The 17993-nt window shown below is 45.4% G+C and overlaps 3 protein-coding genes across 14 annotated transcripts in view; 2 read left to right on the top strand and 1 right to left on the bottom strand.

Annotated features, from left to right (window-relative positions):
* Positions 1-9393, top strand: part of LOC308595616 (uncharacterized protein) — a 189559-nt gene extending 180166 nt beyond the window's left edge. For 3 of the 5 annotated variants that reach the window (XM_081210069.1, XM_081210070.1, XM_081210068.1), the window contains one exon: positions 6807-9393. In XM_081210069.1, coding sequence (XP_081066195.1) covers positions 6958-8856 — 1899 coding nt within the window. In that variant the 5' untranslated portion in view covers positions 6807-6957 and the 3' untranslated portion in view covers positions 8857-9393. Of the gene's footprint in view, positions 1-2868; positions 3057-6153; positions 6295-6806 lie in introns of those variants that run through there. The other 2 variants (XM_081210066.1, XM_081210067.1) reach the window with 2 other exon arrangements.
* LOC308595546 (uncharacterized protein) overlaps positions 1-17993 on the bottom strand; it is a 124358-nt gene that overhangs the window by 10185 nt on the left and 96180 nt on the right. For 3 of the 8 annotated variants that reach the window (XM_081209863.1, XM_081209872.1, XM_081209865.1), the window contains exon 1: positions 37-270. The exons of the other annotated variants lie outside the window; for them this stretch is intronic. The gene's annotated coding sequence lies outside the window, so the exon portion shown is untranslated. Of the gene's footprint in view, positions 1-36; positions 271-17993 lie in introns of those variants that run through there. 8 annotated transcript variants of the gene reach the window in all.
* The window catches only part of LOC308595633 (uncharacterized protein), a 132500-nt gene that overhangs the window by 113529 nt on the left and 978 nt on the right, over positions 1-17993 (top strand). The gene's annotated exons all lie outside the window — the stretch shown is intronic.

The raw sequence follows: 17993 nt of genomic DNA, 5'->3' as shown, positions 1-17993 counted from the left end.
CCCCATGGGCCCTATGCTGGGAGAGAGGAGACTCACCGGATCCCAGCAGGCGCCCCCAGGCAGCCTCTGCAGAGCCGAACCAACGGGACCCCCACACGCCCGACCTCTTGCAGGAAAGGGAGGGGTTGGGATTTCGCTCTGGAGGACCCTGCCCCCCCCCGTCTTACTTTCCTGTCTAGGAATCTAGCTCGTTTCTGTTTAACCCTTGGCAAGCCGAGCGCACCCAACTCATGCCTCTCCCTCTCTCGGGAGCCGGAGCATCGCGCACCAATGGCATCCCGAGAAGGCGGAGGAGGAGAGGCTTATGGATTACTTCCGGCAAGGGATGCATTCAGTTTTGGCCCCCTAACAGCTGGCCCCTGAACACGGGTCCCAAGAAATCTTCACTGGCTCCCGGTCGGTTTCCGAGCACCATTCAAAGTGCTGGCGCTGACCTTGAAAGCCCCAAATGGTCTCAGCCCAGTAGAAGGGAAGGAGCGTCTCCACGTCCATCGCTCAGCCCGGACACTGAGGTCCAGCTCCGAGGGCCTTCTTGTAGCAAGGATTTTTAAGGTACCAGTGACCCACTCAAATTGTGTCCCAGAATTGACAGACGCAGCAGTGGAGAAAAAGAAAGTGATATTTATTGCTGAGCAATAATTGACCCGGTGGAATCCTTTCCAGAGACTGGGCGTCATAGGACTAGCGCCCTGAGGCTTTATATCTGAGTACATACATCATTGATCGTGACATAATCGAATACAATCGCACACGGCAGCAAAAATAAAACCAATGAGCGCATTCAAGCCTTGCCCCCTGATCATGTAAAGAGTTCCCTCCCAACTTCTGCTTTCTTCAGTCTGAACATTAGTCCGACCTTTCCCCTAATAAAAAGGAGAAAGGAACTGTATTCAGCCGTTAAGCTCTCCTACGCAACATCTGCCAAACAGGGACATTTTGCGGTTAGCATCTTCCTGTTTTCAGCTGCTCAGGACCCTGTCTGGACAGGAGGAAAGTGCCAGCACAGCAGATTTATTGCTTCCCCCCTTATGTTAGCCAGACGTTGAAAAGAACAAGGGGAGAGAACTGGGACAGAGTTCATTTTGGATTTTTCAAATCTAAGCATTTTGCCCTAAGCTTTGCAGAAGCCTTCATGATTCAAACATGGATAAAAAGCATTATAAGGATATATGGTTATATATGGCTAACTGATTATATGGAAAGCATTAGGGTATAATTCCTCCAGGTGGTCCCGCTTCATTCTGGCAGGTGCCTCATTGCGAGAAGTGAGGTTACAGGGGGCCTTCTGGGTTGTCGTGACTGCCCTGTGGAACGCCCTCCCACCAGATGTCAAGGAGATAAACCATTATATGACCTCCATAGACGCCTAAAAGCGGCGCCAGGAAGCTTTTAATGTTTTATGTTGGGTTATGTTTTCTTCTCTTCTTTTGGCTGGAGCAATCCGGTCTGAAGGGTGGGGTACAAAAAACACGTTGTTGTTGTTGTTGGACACCCAGCTTTTGACAGCTAGCTAGGCAGGGATTAAGGGCTGCTTCGTTCTGTGCTTTTGGACTCCTATGTGGGTTTATGGTTCTGGTGCTTGTGGATTTCATGGGATTTAATGTCTTGCCATTATAAATGCACGGGGATAAGTGCATTTACACAGACACATTTCCGCAGAAAGACCCAAACTCCGGCATGTAGTCGCAGGTGATACAATAGGAGCCTTTCTGCAAATGGCCTTTGCAACACAACTCACTGGGTGGTAACAAAGTATACACATTGGCCTCTTTGCAACGTAGCCCCGTTTCCTCAATGAATCCACCCATTTCAGTAAAACCTGAGCTGAAATAGTAAGGAGAGCAAAACAGCAGCCCTGTCTGACCCCCGTCACCCCCAGACTCCCCCAGTCACGTGGCAGGAGATTCATCCTGAGCCCCCCCCCCCGTGAGACGGGTATGACATCATGGATGATCCAGATATGATCCATTGATGATCCACATGATCCAAACAGACTGGTCCAAAGAACAGATCTCTAGGCCTGAATGAAACGGGTCTGCGATGATGGATTCTGGAGTCAAGAAATCCGCCCTTTCCAATGATCTCTCAGGCTGGCCAGGAAAAGGCAGCGAGCAGGAATCCTCAGGCATCCCGACGGACAGACAGACCTGTCATGTTGCCAAAACATGGAGTCTGATCTTATTTCCAGGTACAACGCATTTTGTGGCACAACCGGGGATGTTTTTGGGGTGCTCTCTCTGTGACGGGGGGGGGGCGATTATTTGAGGGTGTACAAATTGCAACGCGCTTTAGTTCTGGGCTGCTTCACTCCTTGCATGGGGGGGGGGGGCTCTGCCTGCAAACAGATCAACAGCTGCCTTGCTTTCTTCCGGGCCGCATTGTGCTACCTCTGAGGGAGACACAAGGGAGGAATTGTGTCGGCGCTCTCTCTCTCTCTCTCTCTCTCTCTCTCTCTCTCTCTCTGTGTGTGTGTGTGTGTGTGTGTGTGTAGCCCCATTTCCCCCGTAACACAGGAGTCACAGAGCCCAACCTGCTGCTCAATGTGCACCAATACCTAAAACATGGAATGGATCTAAGATCATGGCGTGGGGGGGGGGGGGAGGGAAGGATTTTCAATGCAAACATTGTAGGGGGGCCCCACTTTGCAGCTGGATTGCCAGGATCAGCCCCTCCCACTCTCTCCTGATCCCCAGAAGTAAGTGAGGAGGGGGAAAACCTTTTTCTCTCCCCCGCAAACAATTCTTTCCCTGCCTTCCCGGCACAACCTGCTTTCACGCCGCCCCCACAATCCTCACCCCCCCCCCCGTATGTCGCACCTCTTCCTTCTGCTCCTCCTCCAATCCGGCTTCTGTTTCCGGAATGAGCGGAGAGAGCCCCCCCCCTCCCGAACTGCCTGCTTCGCCCGCAAGTGGAGCTTCTGCGCCGGATTGCTGCTCTGCGCCGTAGCTGGGGGGGGGGGGCGCTTCGGAAAGGAAAGGCGAGGCGGCAGGGGAGGGAACCCCCGCCCGGTGGATGTTGCAGGAAAGGAAAGGAGAATCGGGAGCGAGGACAAAGAGGTAAAGGGGTCGCGGGGGGCGGAGAGGGAGGGGGTAAGGACCCAGAGACCCCCGCCAGCTCCCCAAGGCGCCTTTCGTGGGCCGCATGGGAAGGGCCTGGATCCCGGCACGTGTGCTGCGAAGGGGGCTTTCCATGGCCCCTTAGGCGCCTTGGCAGCGGCGGACATGGGGCGCCTACGCAGGGGGCCCCCACGAGGACCCCCTTGCCCCGTTTTCCCCGCGAAGGCATCCCTGGGGCCCTGTGGGTTTCGCACGGATAAAGGAGGGTTAACGGGCGTGAGGGACGCCTAGATAGAGACCCCCTGTCCCTCCTCTGCTAGTCTTGGGGTGGCCCCCCAGGATGGAAAGATGGGGGATGAGGGCTGAGCCGCGCCAAGGGAGGCCTCTGGGTGCAGGGGAGACTCTGGGACAGAGGGAGGGAGTCGAGGAAGTGGGGAGGGGGAGCATCCCTGGGGCAGGAAAGGGCAGCAATGGGGGGGGGAGATAGGAAATCAGTCTTTGGGGAGACTTCTCCATGGTGGCGCCTGCTGGGATTCTCTGGAGGGGCCGCCTTGACTTCTCCTTCCCACCCAGGAATCGGCCACCCCTTCAAGGTGACCAGAGACAGATCCCTGGAAAGTGGGGGGTCCAGTCCCCCCCTTCCTTCCTGCAACCTCCATCCTCTTCCCACCCCATAAGCTCCTGCCCTGCCCAGACGCAGTGGTTCTGCCAAGTCCAACCATTGGTCCCCCTGGAGAGGAGAGGAAAGAGGAAGAGGGGAGGGGAGAGGCCTTCTCAGAAGCAGCTCTTTGTTTCCGCAATCCCACCCAGGAAGCAGCCAGGAACCTTTCCCTCTCTCTCGGGCTTCCATCTTTAAGTTTCTCTTCCACTGCCTGGTTCCAGTACAAAGAAAAGACAGTAAAACATCAGACATTAAAAACCTCCTGATAGAGGGTTGCCTTCAGCTGTCTTCTAAATGTCAGAATATTGCCCACTTCCTCGCCCTCTGCCTGCTTCCCTGTAACTTCGCTTCTCCCGGGGGGGGGGGGGAATCAGCAGAAGACCTTCCAAGGAGGACCTCCCTGTCCAGACTGAGCGATGTCGGTGGAGATGCTCCTTCAGGTCTACAGGGCTGAGGCTGTTGAGGGCTTTAGGTTGCAGATCTTGCTGCTCCATAACAATCTCATTCAGCAAATAAATTTATTACTGAAGGCAAAGAAGCATAACAGGATCCAAAAAATAGTAAAAATTTAACTTACGTAAAACCCTAACTTAGCATACCAAAACAGCACTCAAGTAAGAATCACACAAGCGGAGTAGAGAAATAGCAGTCTAGGAAGTGGGATCAGATGCCTTTCGGCCTTGTAATTTATATTCTTTTAAATGTCAGAGTAACCTTGGGACTGGATAACAAGCCTGGCTCGCTCCAGTTTAAACCAGCTTCATCTGGTTCCCCCAAAAAAGAAAGGTTCTTCATAACCTCATCGCAACTTATCCCACCACCAGCTCTCAGCAGAAAGGAAACTGCCGAGTTTCAGGAAGCCTGCACTAGATCAATACTTTTCAATGCCTGGAAAATGCAACCATGACAATTTAAAGATCAGCACTAACAATTTGAATTGTGCTTGAAAATGTGCTGGGAGCCAGGAAAGATCCTTTAGAGGAAGTGATATGTGGTTTCAGCGGCTGCTCCCATTCAGTTGCAGTTTTGGGTCAGGTTCTAAGGTAGCCCCATGTAGACCACATAGCAGTAGTCCAAGCCGGAAATAACCAGAGCATGCACCACTCTGGCAAGACAGTGTGGGGGGAAGGAGGGACTCAGCCTGCGTTCCAGATGGAGCTGCTAGACAGCTGCCCTGAACACAGAATTGAGCTGCGCCTCCATGGTCAGCTGTGAGTCCAAAATGACCCCTAGGCTGCACACCTGGTTATTTAGGGGCACAATTACCCCATCAGGACCAGCCCCCCCACACACACCTGCCCACCTCCTGTTCCCCAGAGACAGTACTTCTGTCTTGTCAGGATTCAAGCTCAATCTGTTAGCTGCCACCCATCCTCAAACCACCTCCAGGCACCAACACAGGGCATTCACCACCTTCACTGGCTCCGATTTAAACGAGAAGAAGAGCTGGGGATCACCCACATACTGGTGATCACCCAGCCCCAAAACCCTGATGATCTCTCACAGCAGCTTCATATAGATATTAAAAAGCATGGGGGAGAGGACGGAGCCCTGAGGAACCCCACAAGTGAGAGCCCAGGGGTCAGAACAGTCATCCCCCAACACCACTTTCTGGACATGGCCCAGGAAGAAGGAGGGGAACCACTGCATAGCATGGTCCCCAGCTCCCCTAGAGGGTTCAGTAGGACACAATGGCCAAAGGTCTCCAAAGCCACTGAGAGATCTAGCAGAACCAGGAAACAGCTTTCCCTTCAGACCCTAGCGCATTGGAGATCATCAACCAGAGCAACGAGGGCAGTTTCTGTCACATGATGAGGCCTGAATCCCAGTTGGAAGGATAATGGTGGAAGAAGCTTTCCTGGTCCTGCACCCCCAAAAGCTCCAGGCACAGGACTTTCATTAGCTTTGAAGGGGCCACATGATACTTGGTGGTCTTTTCTTCAAAAGACAAATATTTTGAATACTTTTACAGTGACATATGATGTAAATAGCACATCCACATTGGAGAGATTTTGATACGCACGTCTGAGCTCATCTCTCCGCCTGAAACTGCTGTGTTAGCAGTACTGCCAGGCTGGACAGTGTGTTTGGGGGTCCTGGGCTGCCTAGACAACAAGACCCCTTTCTCAGCCTGGCTAATATGGTCCCAAGGAAAGCAGAGCAGTACGTTTGGCACCAGCTTGGCTGCTGGAGTGGCTGGAAGGAGGTGTGCAGGACACCATGCAACTATCTTAGAGACTCCACTCTGTATTTGTATAGCCTTTTCTTTTCCTGAAGATAACTCACCAGGCAGTGAAGGTTTAGTTTTCCTTCTCGAGGACCTCCCTTCCCAGATTGACGAGCCCCATCTGCCCTTCACTTTCCTCAGCAGGATGGGCCGAATCTGCCTTCTTGACTGTGGGATTCACTGTTGTTCTCATCCTCTCCATCCACCAGGGCCTGTCTACACCTGCAGCAGAATTCCCCAACCCACCAAGGATTTGAGACCATCTATTCTCACCTGGTTTAGCCGGCCGGTTGAAGCCGTTCCTGGGCTTGTGACCCCTATTCTATCCTGACAGCTTCTGGAAGCCACAGGTGGGAACTGAGTGTAGGGTGGGGACCATTGATGGATAAATTACCCCATAACGTGCATGACATGACCCCCACCAAAGGAACTAATGCTCTCCTAACACCCCAAGACAGCATATAATTATGATATTTGAGACAGAACCGGAATAAATTCGTCTCTAGAAAAAACACAACTTCAGGCAATAAGTAAATTAATACTACTTATTCAAGGTACTACATATTCCACTAAGTACAGTTTATCTATTTGCCTTGAATATCCGCTTTTCAGTGTCATTTTAGGATAGTCCTGCGTCAGAAGATGGGCATGAGATCAGACAGCACATCATTCTTTTAAAAATCATGCTGCTTTATTAACATTGATTGAGGATTATGAAAGCTGCTCATGAATTACTATCATTTGTTAACATTACAACTTCATTTCCAAAAAATTGGGAACATGGGGAGGAGGTGGGGGAATATAGGAGATGTTGATACAGGAGAAGGTGCTAATGGAGCTTGATTTATTTTCTTTCCCTTAGTTCTCTTCCTTGAAACCCAAACTGGATTCCCTTTCTTCCCACTCTGAAGAAGGAGATGGAGAAGACAGTCAGAACTCCAGGGAATGGGGCACCTTTAGTTTCAATAGGAATAGAAATTAAAATGTGTGACATGCAGAATATGCTTCATTGAATGAGCACACATAGTTCACATCAACAACCTCCAACAGGGGAGAAACCATTTAAAGGTATGGAGTGTGGGAAAAGATTCACTGATAGTCAAAAACTTAGAACACATCAGCGGAGTCACATGGACAAGAATGGATTCCAATGCAGGGAGTGTGGGAAGAACTTTAGTCAGAGTGGACTCCTCAATATACACCAGCGGACTCACACAGGGGAGAAACCATATAAATGCATGGAATGTGGAAAGAGCTTCAGTCGGAGTGATGCACTTAGCACTCATCAACGGACTCACACAGGGGAGAAACCACATAAATGTATGGAGTGTGGAAAGAGCTTCAGTCAGAGTGGACACTTAAGTTTACATCAGCAGACTCACACAGGGGAGAAACCATTTAAATGTTTGGAGTGTGGAAAGAGCTTTAGTAATAATGGATACCTTAAATTACACCAGCGGATTCACACAGGGGAGGAACCATATAAATGTATGGAGTGCGGAAAGAGCTTCAGTTTCAATGCTGCCTTTAGAACACATCAAAGGACTCACACAGGGGAGAAACCATATAAATGTATGGAGTGTGGAAAGAGCTTCAGTCAGAGTGGACACGTCAATATACATCAACGGACACACACAGGAGAGAAACTATTTAAATGCATGGAGTGCGGAAAGAGCTTTAGTGATAATGGAAGCCTTAGATCACATCAACGGACTCACACAGGGGAGAAACCATTTAAATGTATGGAGTGTGGAAAGAGCTTCAGTCAGAGTGGACACCTCAATATACATCAACGGACACACACAGGGGAGAAACCATTTAAATGTATGGAGTGTGGAAAGAGCTTTGGTGATAATGAAAGTCTTAGAAAACATCAACGGACTCACACAGGGGAGAAACCATATAAATGTTTGGAGTGTGGAAAGAGCTTCAGTCAGAATGGAATCCTTAGAACACATCAACGGACTCACACAGGAGAGAAACCATTTAAATGTTTGGAGTGTGGAAAGAGCTTCAGTCAGAATGGAATCCTTAGAACACATCAACGGACACACACAGGAGAGAAACTATTTAAATGCATGGAGTGTGGAAAGGACTTCAGTAGGAGTGCACACCTTAGATCACATCAACGGACTCACACAGGGGAGAAACCATTTAAATGTATGGAGTGTGGAAAGAGCTTTGGTGATAATGGAAGTCTTAGAAAACATCAACGGACTCACACAGGGGAGAAACCATATAAATGTTTGGAGTGTGGAAAGAGCTTCAGTCAGAATGGAATCCTTAGAACACATCAACGGACTCACACAGGGGAGAAACCATTTAAATGTTTGGAGTGTGGAAAGAGCTTCAGTCAGAATGGAGACCTTAAATTACATGAGAGGATTCACACAGGGCACAAACCATATGAATGTATGGAGTGTGGAAAGAGCTTCACTTTCAATGGAAACCTTAGAATACATCAACGGACTCACACAGGGGAGAAACCATATAAATGCATGGAGTGCGGAAAGAGCTTCCGTTTTAATGAAAACCTTAGAACACATCAACGGACTCACACAGGGGCGAAACCATATAAATGTTTGGAGTGTGGAAAGAGCTTCAGTCAGAGTGGACACCTCTATATACACCAACGGACTCACACAGGAGAGAAACCATTTAAATGTATGGAGTGTGGAAAGAGCTTTGGTGATAATGGAAGCCTTAGAACACATCAACGGACTCATACAGGGGAGAAGCCATATAAATGCATGGAGTGCGGAAAGAGCTTCTGTTTTAATGGAAACCTTAGAACACATCAACGGATTCACACAGGGGAGAAATCATTTAAATGCATGGAGTGCGGAAAGAGCTTCAGTCAGAATGGAAATCTTAGAAACCATCAACAGACACACAGGGGAGAAACTGTTTAAATGTATGGACTGAGGAAGGAGCTTCAGTCAGAGTGGAACCCTTGATTTATATCAACAAACTCACACAAAACACAAACCTTATACATATCAGGAAAGTAGATAGAGGTTCAGTCCTAGTGGAAGTTCCAAATCAACAGACTCACGGACAGGAAGAAGTTTAGTACTTGAAACCCTTCAAACTATCAACAACCTCAAAGAGGAGAAGCAGTTTAAATGAAAACATTGCAAAACGTGCTTTATTTACAAAGGAGTGTTTAAGGAACATCCAGGGACTCTCACATGGACGAACCAATTTAGATGTTTGGAGTGTGGGACGTCTTCCTCTCAGAGTCCACTCTTTTCTTCACAGCAATGAACTCAGCAGGACATCACTCATTAACACATGTTGTGTTTGTGAAGTTCTGGTATTTATGCGTAAAAGTCTATAGTAATGAAATATTGAAGGCATTGTCAAACAATGTGGTTATGATCTAATATTTAAAGTACCTTTCGACAGAGAAAGGGTGAGGGTTTATCTGGATTGCTGGTGGTCAGTGAGGATTTTTTTTTTTTTTATAAAATTTTTATTGGTTTTACAACATTTTTAAGAAAAACAAACAAACACAAAAAGTAACAGACATACACGAATAGTTTCAAACATATTTTCATAAACCTCTTTTCTTAGACTTCCCCATACCCCCCCTCTCTGCATCCCAATGTCCATAATTCAACTAGCAACTCCCAATTATTACTTTCTAATCTCTGTCATCTTAGTCCTCTTTTATAGTCTAGCCTGTATCCCTGTACCCTTTTACTTCTGGAAACCACAACATTTTAGCATTCATTAAGTTTATAGTAGTCCTTGAGATAACTTTTAAATTTTTTCCATTCTTCTTCCACCGTCTCTTTTCGTTGGTCACGGATTCTGCCTGTCATCTCGGCCAATGTCATATAGTCCATCACTTTCATCTGCCATTCTTCCAGAGTAGGTAAATCTTGTGTCTTCCAATACTTTGCGATGAGTATTCTTGCTGCTGTTGTGGCATGCATAAAGAAAGTTCTATCTTTCTTTGTCACCAATTGGCCGACGATGCCCAAGAGAAAGGCCTCTGGTTTTTTAGAGAAGGTGCATTTAAGTACCTTTTTCATTTCATTATAGATCATTTCCCAGAAGGCCTTTATCTTCGGGCATGTCCACCAAAGGTGATAGAAAGTACCTTCCATCTCTTTACACTTCCAACATTTATTATCGGGCAGATGATAGATTTTTGCCAGTTTGACTGGGGTCATGTACCACCTATAAACCATTTTCATGATGTTTTCCTTTAAGGCATTACATGCCGTGAATTTAATACCGGTGTTCCATAACCATTCCCAGTCAGCTGACATAATGTTATGTCCAACATCCTGAGCCCACTTAATCATAGCCGATTTAACTGTTTCATCCTGTGTGTTCCATTTCAACAACAAGTTATACATTCTAGATAAATTCTTAGTATTGGGTTCTAACAATTCGGTCTCTAGTTTTGATTTTTCCACCTGGAAACCGATTTTCCTATCCTGTTTAAAAATTTCCATTATTTGGCGATATTGGAACCAATTTTCTATTTTGTGCTTCAATTTCTCCTGACTTTGTAGTTTGAACTTATCTCCATCCTGTTCTAAGATTTCCCAATACTTCGGCCATCCGACCTCCATATTGAGTTTCTTCACTGCTTTAGCCTCCACTGGTGACACCCATCTAGGGGTTTTATTTTCCAGTAAATCTTTATATCTTATCCAAACATTAAATAATGCTTTTCTAACAATGTGATTTTTAAAGGCACTATTGACTTTATCATACCAAAGATATGCATGCCAACCGAAAGCATTATTGAAACCTTCCAGATCCAAGATGTCCGTGTTCTCGAGGAGCATCCATTCTTTCAGCCAGCAAAAAGCTGCTGCCTCATAATACAATTTTAGGTCCGGCAGGGCAAAACCCCCTCTTTCTTTAGCGTCAGTCAGTATTTTAAATTTAATTCGGGGCTTTTTGCCCTGCCAGACAAATTTCGAGATGTCTTTATGCCACCTCTTAAAACATTCCATCTTGTCAAGAATCTGCAAGGTCTGAAACAGAAATAACATTCTAGGCAATACATTCATTTTAATTACTGCAATTCGGCCTAACATTGACAATTTCAGATTTGACCATATTTCTAGATCTTTTTTAATTTCTGACCAACATTTTTCATAGTTGTCCTTATACAAATTCACATTCTTAGATGTTAAATAAACCCCTAGATATTTCACCTTCTTGACCACAGTCAAACCTGTTTCCTCTTGAAATTTCTCCTTTTCCATATCTGTTAGGTTTTTCCCTAAAACTTTAGTTTTTTGCTTGTTCAACTTAAATCCAGCTACCTGGCCAAATTGTTGTATTATTTCTAGGACCTTTTTCGTACTAGTGTTTGGCTCTTGCAAAGTCAATACTAGGTCATCTGCAAACGCTCTTAACTTATAATGTTTAGCTCCGACCTGCACACCTTTAACCTGCTGGTCATTTCTTATCATATTCAGCAACACCTCCAGAACTGAAATAAAAAGTAATGGGGAAATTGGGCACCCCTGTCGTGTTCCTTTTTCTATCTTAAGTTCCTCAGTCACAACATTATTTACAATCAGTTTAGCTTTTTGTTCAGAATATATTGCAGCCATACCATTCTCAAAACCCTGGCCTACCCCCATCCCGTGAAGATTCTTCCTCATAAAACTCCAAGAAATATTATCAAAGGCTTTCTCCGCATCCACGAAGATCAATACTGCCTTAGTGTTTATATTCACCTCTAGCTTTTCCAGAATGTCTATTACATTCCTTACATTGTCTGCTAGGTGTCTTTTAGGGAGAAAGCCTGCTTGGTCTTTATGAATCTTCTCCATCAAGACTCTTTTAAATCTTTTTGCCAAAATGTCTGCAAAAATTTTGTAATCCACATTAAGCAGTGATATTGGGCGGTAGTTCTTGAGTTGGGTCTTTTCAGTCTCTGACTTTGGTATGAGTGAAATATATGCCTCTTTCCACGATTCAGGTGCCCTTTTTCCCTCAAGGATCTCGTTACAAACTTCTCTTAGTGGTTGAGTCAGCCATTCCTTCAGCGATTTATAGTATCTGGAAGTCAGTCCATCTGGTCCCGGAGATTTGCCCAATTGCATATTCTGAATGGCAGCCTCTATCTCTTGTTCTGAGATTCTCTGGTTCAAGTCCATCTTACTTTGATGTGAGATGTTTTGTAGTCCATATTTTCCAAGGAATTTGTCTATATCTTCTTCATTTTGCGGGCCTTGAGTGTAGAGTTTTTTGAAATAACTTAAAAAGCAATTTTTAATTTCATTGGGTTTAGATATGTTCTTTCCATCCACCTCTAGGCTTGTAACTGTATTTAGTTTCTGCCTTTTCTTCATTTGCCATGCCAAAAGTTTGCCACATTTATTTGCTGATTCAAAAGTCTTTTGCTTCATTTGCTTTATCTTCCATTCAATCTCTTGGTTCATCAATTCCATATATTGTGTTTGATATAACTTGATCTCTCTTAAGATGTCCTGAGACTTTGGTTTTGTTCTTAATTTCCTCTCTCCTTCCTTTATCATTTCCAGAATCTTCTCTTTTTTCTCATTTTGTTTTTTCCTCTTTATTGAATTTTGTTGAATCAAAAATCCTCTCATAACCGCTTTACTTGCGTCCCAGATCACTCTTTTCTCCACGTCGGTCCTCAAATTTATTTCAAAGTAGTCTTTTAGGGTCTTTTGGGCCTTCGTGAGAATCTCCTTATCTCGAAAGAGGGTGTCATTCATTCTCCATCTAAATTGACCAGTTATTGTGAGTTTCATCTCCATCTTCACGGCGTTATGGTCGGAGCAAGTTTTTGGGCAGATTTCCACTTTCTTAATCTTTGGAGCCATTCCACTAGTAACCCAGATTTGATCAATTCTGGTCCAGGTCATCATTGCTTGGGAGAAAAAGGTTCCCTCTCTCTCCAGAGGGTTCCTTGTTCTCCAAATATCTATCAAGTCCATGTTTTCAGTCATTTCGAAAAAAGTCTTAGGGAGTCTCCCTTCTTTGGTGACTGTTAGTCTTTGTGCCTTATCCATATTGGTGGAGACCACGCCATTCATGTCTCCCATGATTATCATATTGTAATCCAGATAGTCCGTCAAAATTTCATGAAGTCTCTTAAAGAAGTCGGATTTGCCTTCATTTGGTGCATAAATTCCAACAACTAAAAATTTTTCTCCTTGTACTTGTATCTCCACAGCCAGATATCTCCCTTGTTCATCTTTGAATATCATTTTTGGAGCCCATTTCTCCTTCACATATATTACAACTCCTCTCTTCTTAACTTTGTCTGATGAAATAAATTCTTGTCCTAGCCTTTTATTTGAAAGTAATCTCCTGTGGGCTCTGGTTATATGAGTTTCTTGTAAGCATATCAAGTCCAGTTGTTCTCTATTCAATATATGAAATACTTGTCTTCTCTTCAAAGGCCCATTGAGCCCATTACAATTCCAACTAAGGAGTTGCAGAGCCATCTTGCTATTTTCCTAAGGCTCCTCCAACAGCTCCAAGTTGTTGCTCTTCTTCTGATGGTGGTGGTTTTTGTCCAAACGAGAGATTCAGGATATCCAGTGCTCTCCTCTGTTCTGCAAGTACGTCCACAGTCCCCTTCTGTAAGTCCTCCTGGTATCTTGCCAAAAATTTGTCTTTATCTTGAATTGTCTTTATTTTCACTTTCTTTGCCTTGTAGTCGAATGACAGTCCTTGTGGGAACTCCCACCTGAAGCGGATAGAATTTTTCTTTAGCAAAAGAACCAAGTCCTTGTAGAAGTTTCTTAAATCCAAAATATATTTTGGGATGTCTTTAAAGATCTGTACGGCTGAATTTCCAATTTGCAGGGCCTTTTCAAAGTGTAGTCCTAGTATTTTGTCTCTTTCCTCCTTGGATCTGAGTGTAATCAGACAGTCTCTCGGTGTCTTTCTATCTTGCTTTTTACCCAGTCTAAAGGCAGTCGTAATTTTGAATTCGTCTTCCTCGAGGTCCCAGCAATCCGCAAACTCCCGTGTCAGATATTCCACAAGGTTGTCTCTTTCATTCTCCGGAATCAGTCTTAATTTTAAGTTCCTCTCTTTCCTCTGTAACTCCCACAAGGCCAAAGTTGCATCATGCTCATAGACCTTCTTGGCAAGCGGCTCTAATTTCTCCTGTGTCTCTCCAGCAGTGGCTTTGGCCTCTTCGGCAATTTGGCGCGTGGTGGCGTTTTCCTGCACCAATTTGTTTATAGATTCTGTATTCTGGTTTAATCTTGCTGATATTTCTGTTAATTTTTGTGTGTTCTCTGAAGTCTGTTTTGTCAAAGACTCCAGAGTTTGGTTTATCTTGAGCAGGGCATCTGTCACAGCTTCCATAGAAACGGCTGCTCCTTTGTCTTGTCCTGTTGTTCCTGCTGATCCGGCTGTTGCGCCTGAGATTGAGCCTCTTTTCTTTGCCTGTTGCAGCTGCAGCTGTTGTTGTTGTTGTTGTTGCTTGATCTTGGCTCTTGTAACTATCTCTTCTTGTGGGCCACTCATGTCAAGGTCAATTCCCACGGGATTTATTCTCCCTTGGAAAATTCCACTGTCTTAAGCCGTGCCGAGTTTTACTTTATCCTCTAGAGGGAGCAAATCAAAATGGCCATAGAACGAAATTTCCAAATACAAAAACAAGGGAGACAGTCCAAGATGTAAAAAAAGGAGATTAACACAGTCAAAGTCAATGTTGCTAAAGACTTATAACTTCAAATTGCCACAGTTGCCCAATTTATACTGTTTCTTCTTATAATATACAGTGATCAGGCACTGTGGAAACTTTGTATCAAAGTATCACTTCACAGGGAAAAGTCAGTTCAGTGTACTGAAAAGGCAGACCGTTTCATGCTTTCAAATAGGTGAGACAGCAGAGGTTTTTTCCTCCAAATAAATCATGCAGTTATTGGTCAGATTCACCTCCCCTCTGCCCTGCTTGCTAGAGGGGAGATCAAAGGTCTAAATGTCCGGTTTATATGATCAAAGAGCAAGTTTAAACGGATGCAAGTTTAGAGTTCCGTTGCTTTCACTTTCATGCTGTCGGGGGGAGGCAGACTTCCTTTGTTTAAATCTCCCCGTTTTTAGCCCAATTTCTAAAATTTTAAAAGGTCCCGATTATTTTCCAGCTCTTACTCACGGGGATTCAGTCCAAATTTTCTTTTCAGGAAGGAATCGGCGCTCTCCGCTTATGGCGACGCGGCTTCACTTCGCAGGCTGGGTAGCGACTCTCAGCACCGCGCTCTCTCCCGATGTCGATCCGTAGCCTTTAAAAAGGCTCTTTCACGGTACCGGGGGGCGCGAAAGGTGCCCACCGAGTCTCCTTGTTCTCAGGCTTCAGCGCCTGGGATTTTAGGGGTCCCCCGCTCGCCGTAGCGGGTAAGACCCGAACTTGCGAAGCAGTCCTTCTCCGGAGCTCGGAGGTAGGACCGCCATTAAGCGCTGGCACCGACCGGAAGTCGGTGGTCAGTGAGGATTAGGGCTGGGCGATGTATTGTCCAAACTGGTTTCTAGACCACATCGAATCATAGAATCATAGAATCATAGAGTTGGAAGAGACCACAAGGGCCATCGAGTCCAACCCCCTGCCAAGCAGGAAACACCATCAGAGCACTCCTGCCATATGGTTGTCAAGCCTCTGCTTAAAGACCTCCAAAGAAGGAGACTCCACCACACTCCTTGGCAGCAAATTCCACTGTCAAACAGCTCTTACTGTCAGGAAGTTCTTCCTAATGTTTAGGTGGAATCTTCTTTCTTGTAGTTTGGATCCATTGCTCCGTGTCCGCTTCTCTGGAGCAGCAGAAAACAACCTTTCTCCCTCCTCTATGTGACATCCTTTTATATATTTGAACATGGCTATCATGTCACCCCTTAACCTCCTCTTCTCCAGGCTAAACATGCCCAGCTCCCTTAGCCGTTCCTCATAAGGCATCGTTTCCAGGCCTTTGACCATTTTGGTTGCCCTCCTCTGGACACATTCCAGTTTGAATTGTGGTGCCCAGAACTGGACACAGTATTCCAGGTGAGGTCTGACCAGATCAGAATACAGTAGCACTATTACTTCCCTTGATCTAGATGCTATACTCCTATTGATGCAGCCCAGAATTGCATTGGCTTTTTTAGCTGCCGCGTCACACTGTTGGCTCATGTCCAGTTTGTGGTCAACCAAGACTCCTAGATCCTTTTCACATGTACTGCTCTCAAGCCAGGTGTCACCCATCTTGTATTTGTGCCTCTCATTTTTTTTGCCCAAGTGCAATACTTTACATTTCTCCCTGTTAAAATTCATCTTGTTTGTTTTGGCCCAGTTCTCTAATCTGTCAAGGTCATTTTGAAGTGTGATCCTGTCCTCTGGGGTGTTAGCCACCCCTCCCAGTTTGGTGTCATCTGCAAATTTGATCAGGATGCCCTTGAGTCCATCATCCAAGTCGTTGATAAAGATGTTGAATAAGACCGGGCCCAAGACAGAACCCTGTGGCACCCCACTAGTCACTCTTCTCCAGGATGAAGAGGAACCATTGATGAGCACCCTTTGGGTTCTGTCAGTCAGCCAGTTACAAATCCACTGAGTGGTAGCATAGTCAAGACCGCATTTTACCAGTTTCTTTACAAGAATATCATGGGGCACCTTGTCAAATGCCTTGCTGAAATCAAGGTAGGCTACATCCACTGCGTTCCCTTCATCTACCAGGCTTGTAATTCTGTCAAAAAACGAGATCAGGTTAGTCTGACATGACTTATTTTTCAGAAATCCATGCTGACTATTGGTGATCACAGCATTCCTTTCTAGGTGCTCACAGACTGTTTGCTTAATGATCTGCTCCAGAATCTTCCCTGGTATTGATGTCAGACTGACTGGGCGGTAATTATTTGGGTCCTCTCTTTTCCCCTTTTTGAAAATAGGGACAACATTTGCCCTCCTCCAGTCTGCCGGGATTTCACCTGTTCTCCAGGAATTCTCAAAGATGACTGCCAGTGGTTCTGAGATCACATCTGCCAGTTCTTTTAATACTCTTGGATGCAGTTCATCTGGCCCTGGAGACTTGAATACATCTAAACTAGCGAAGTATTCTTGTACTATCTCCTTAGTTATTCTGGGCTGTTTCCTTTGCTGAATCATTTGCTCCAAATTCTTCAGGTCGGGCATTGTTTTCTTTATCGGAGAAGACGGAGGCAAAGAAGGCATTGAGGAGTTCAGCCCTTTCTGTGTCCCCTGTTTGCATTTCACCATCTTCTCCTCTGAGTGACCCCACTGTTTCTTTGTTCTTCCTTTTGCTACGAACATACCCATAAAAGCCTTTTTTGTTGCTTTTAACCTCTCTAGCAAGCCTGAGTTCATTCTGTGCTTTAGCTTTTCTGACTTTGTGTCTGCACGTGCTGGCTATTTGTTTGAATTCCTCTTTGGTAGTTTCCCCCCTTTTCCATTTTTTGTACACATCCTTTTTTAATCTTAACTCAGTTAAAAGTTCTTTAGATAGCCACCCTGGCTTCTTGAGGCACCTTCCATGTTTCCGTCTCATTGGTATTGCCTGACGTTGTGCTTTTACTATCTCCCTCTTAACAAACTCCCAGCCATCATGAACTCCCTTTCCTTTTAGTATTACTGCCCATGGGATCTCACCCAGCACTTCCCTAAGTTTTATGAAGTCGGCTTTCTTAAAGTCAAGAAATTGAGTCCTAGTATGCTTGGCTGCTCCTTTCCGCTGTATAGTAAACTTCAGAAGAGCATGATCACTCGCGCCTAATGATCCTTCCACTTCTACCCCACTAACCAGGTCATCAACATTGGTTAGGACCAGATCTAAAATGGCTGTTCCTCTTGTTGCTTCTCCCACTTTCTGGACAATGAAGTTGTCTGCAAGGCCAGTGAGGAATCTGTTTGACCTTATGCTCTTGGCTGAGTTTGACATCCAACAAATATCCGGGTAATTGAAGTCCCCCATTACTACTATCTCCCTTCCTTTTGCATGCTTGGCCATCTGTTCCAGGAAGGCATCATCTATGTCCTCCGTTTGGCTTGGGGATCTATAGTAAACTCCCACAATGAGGTCTCTGTTATTCTTCT

This window comes from Podarcis bocagei (genome assembly GCF_964188305.1).
Source record: "Podarcis bocagei genome assembly, chromosome: 10".
Lineage (NCBI taxonomy): Eukaryota > Metazoa > Chordata > Lepidosauria > Squamata > Lacertidae > Podarcis > Podarcis bocagei.
The sequence above is the reverse complement of the archived record's forward strand: the minus strand, read 5'-3'. Positions and strand labels throughout refer to the sequence as shown.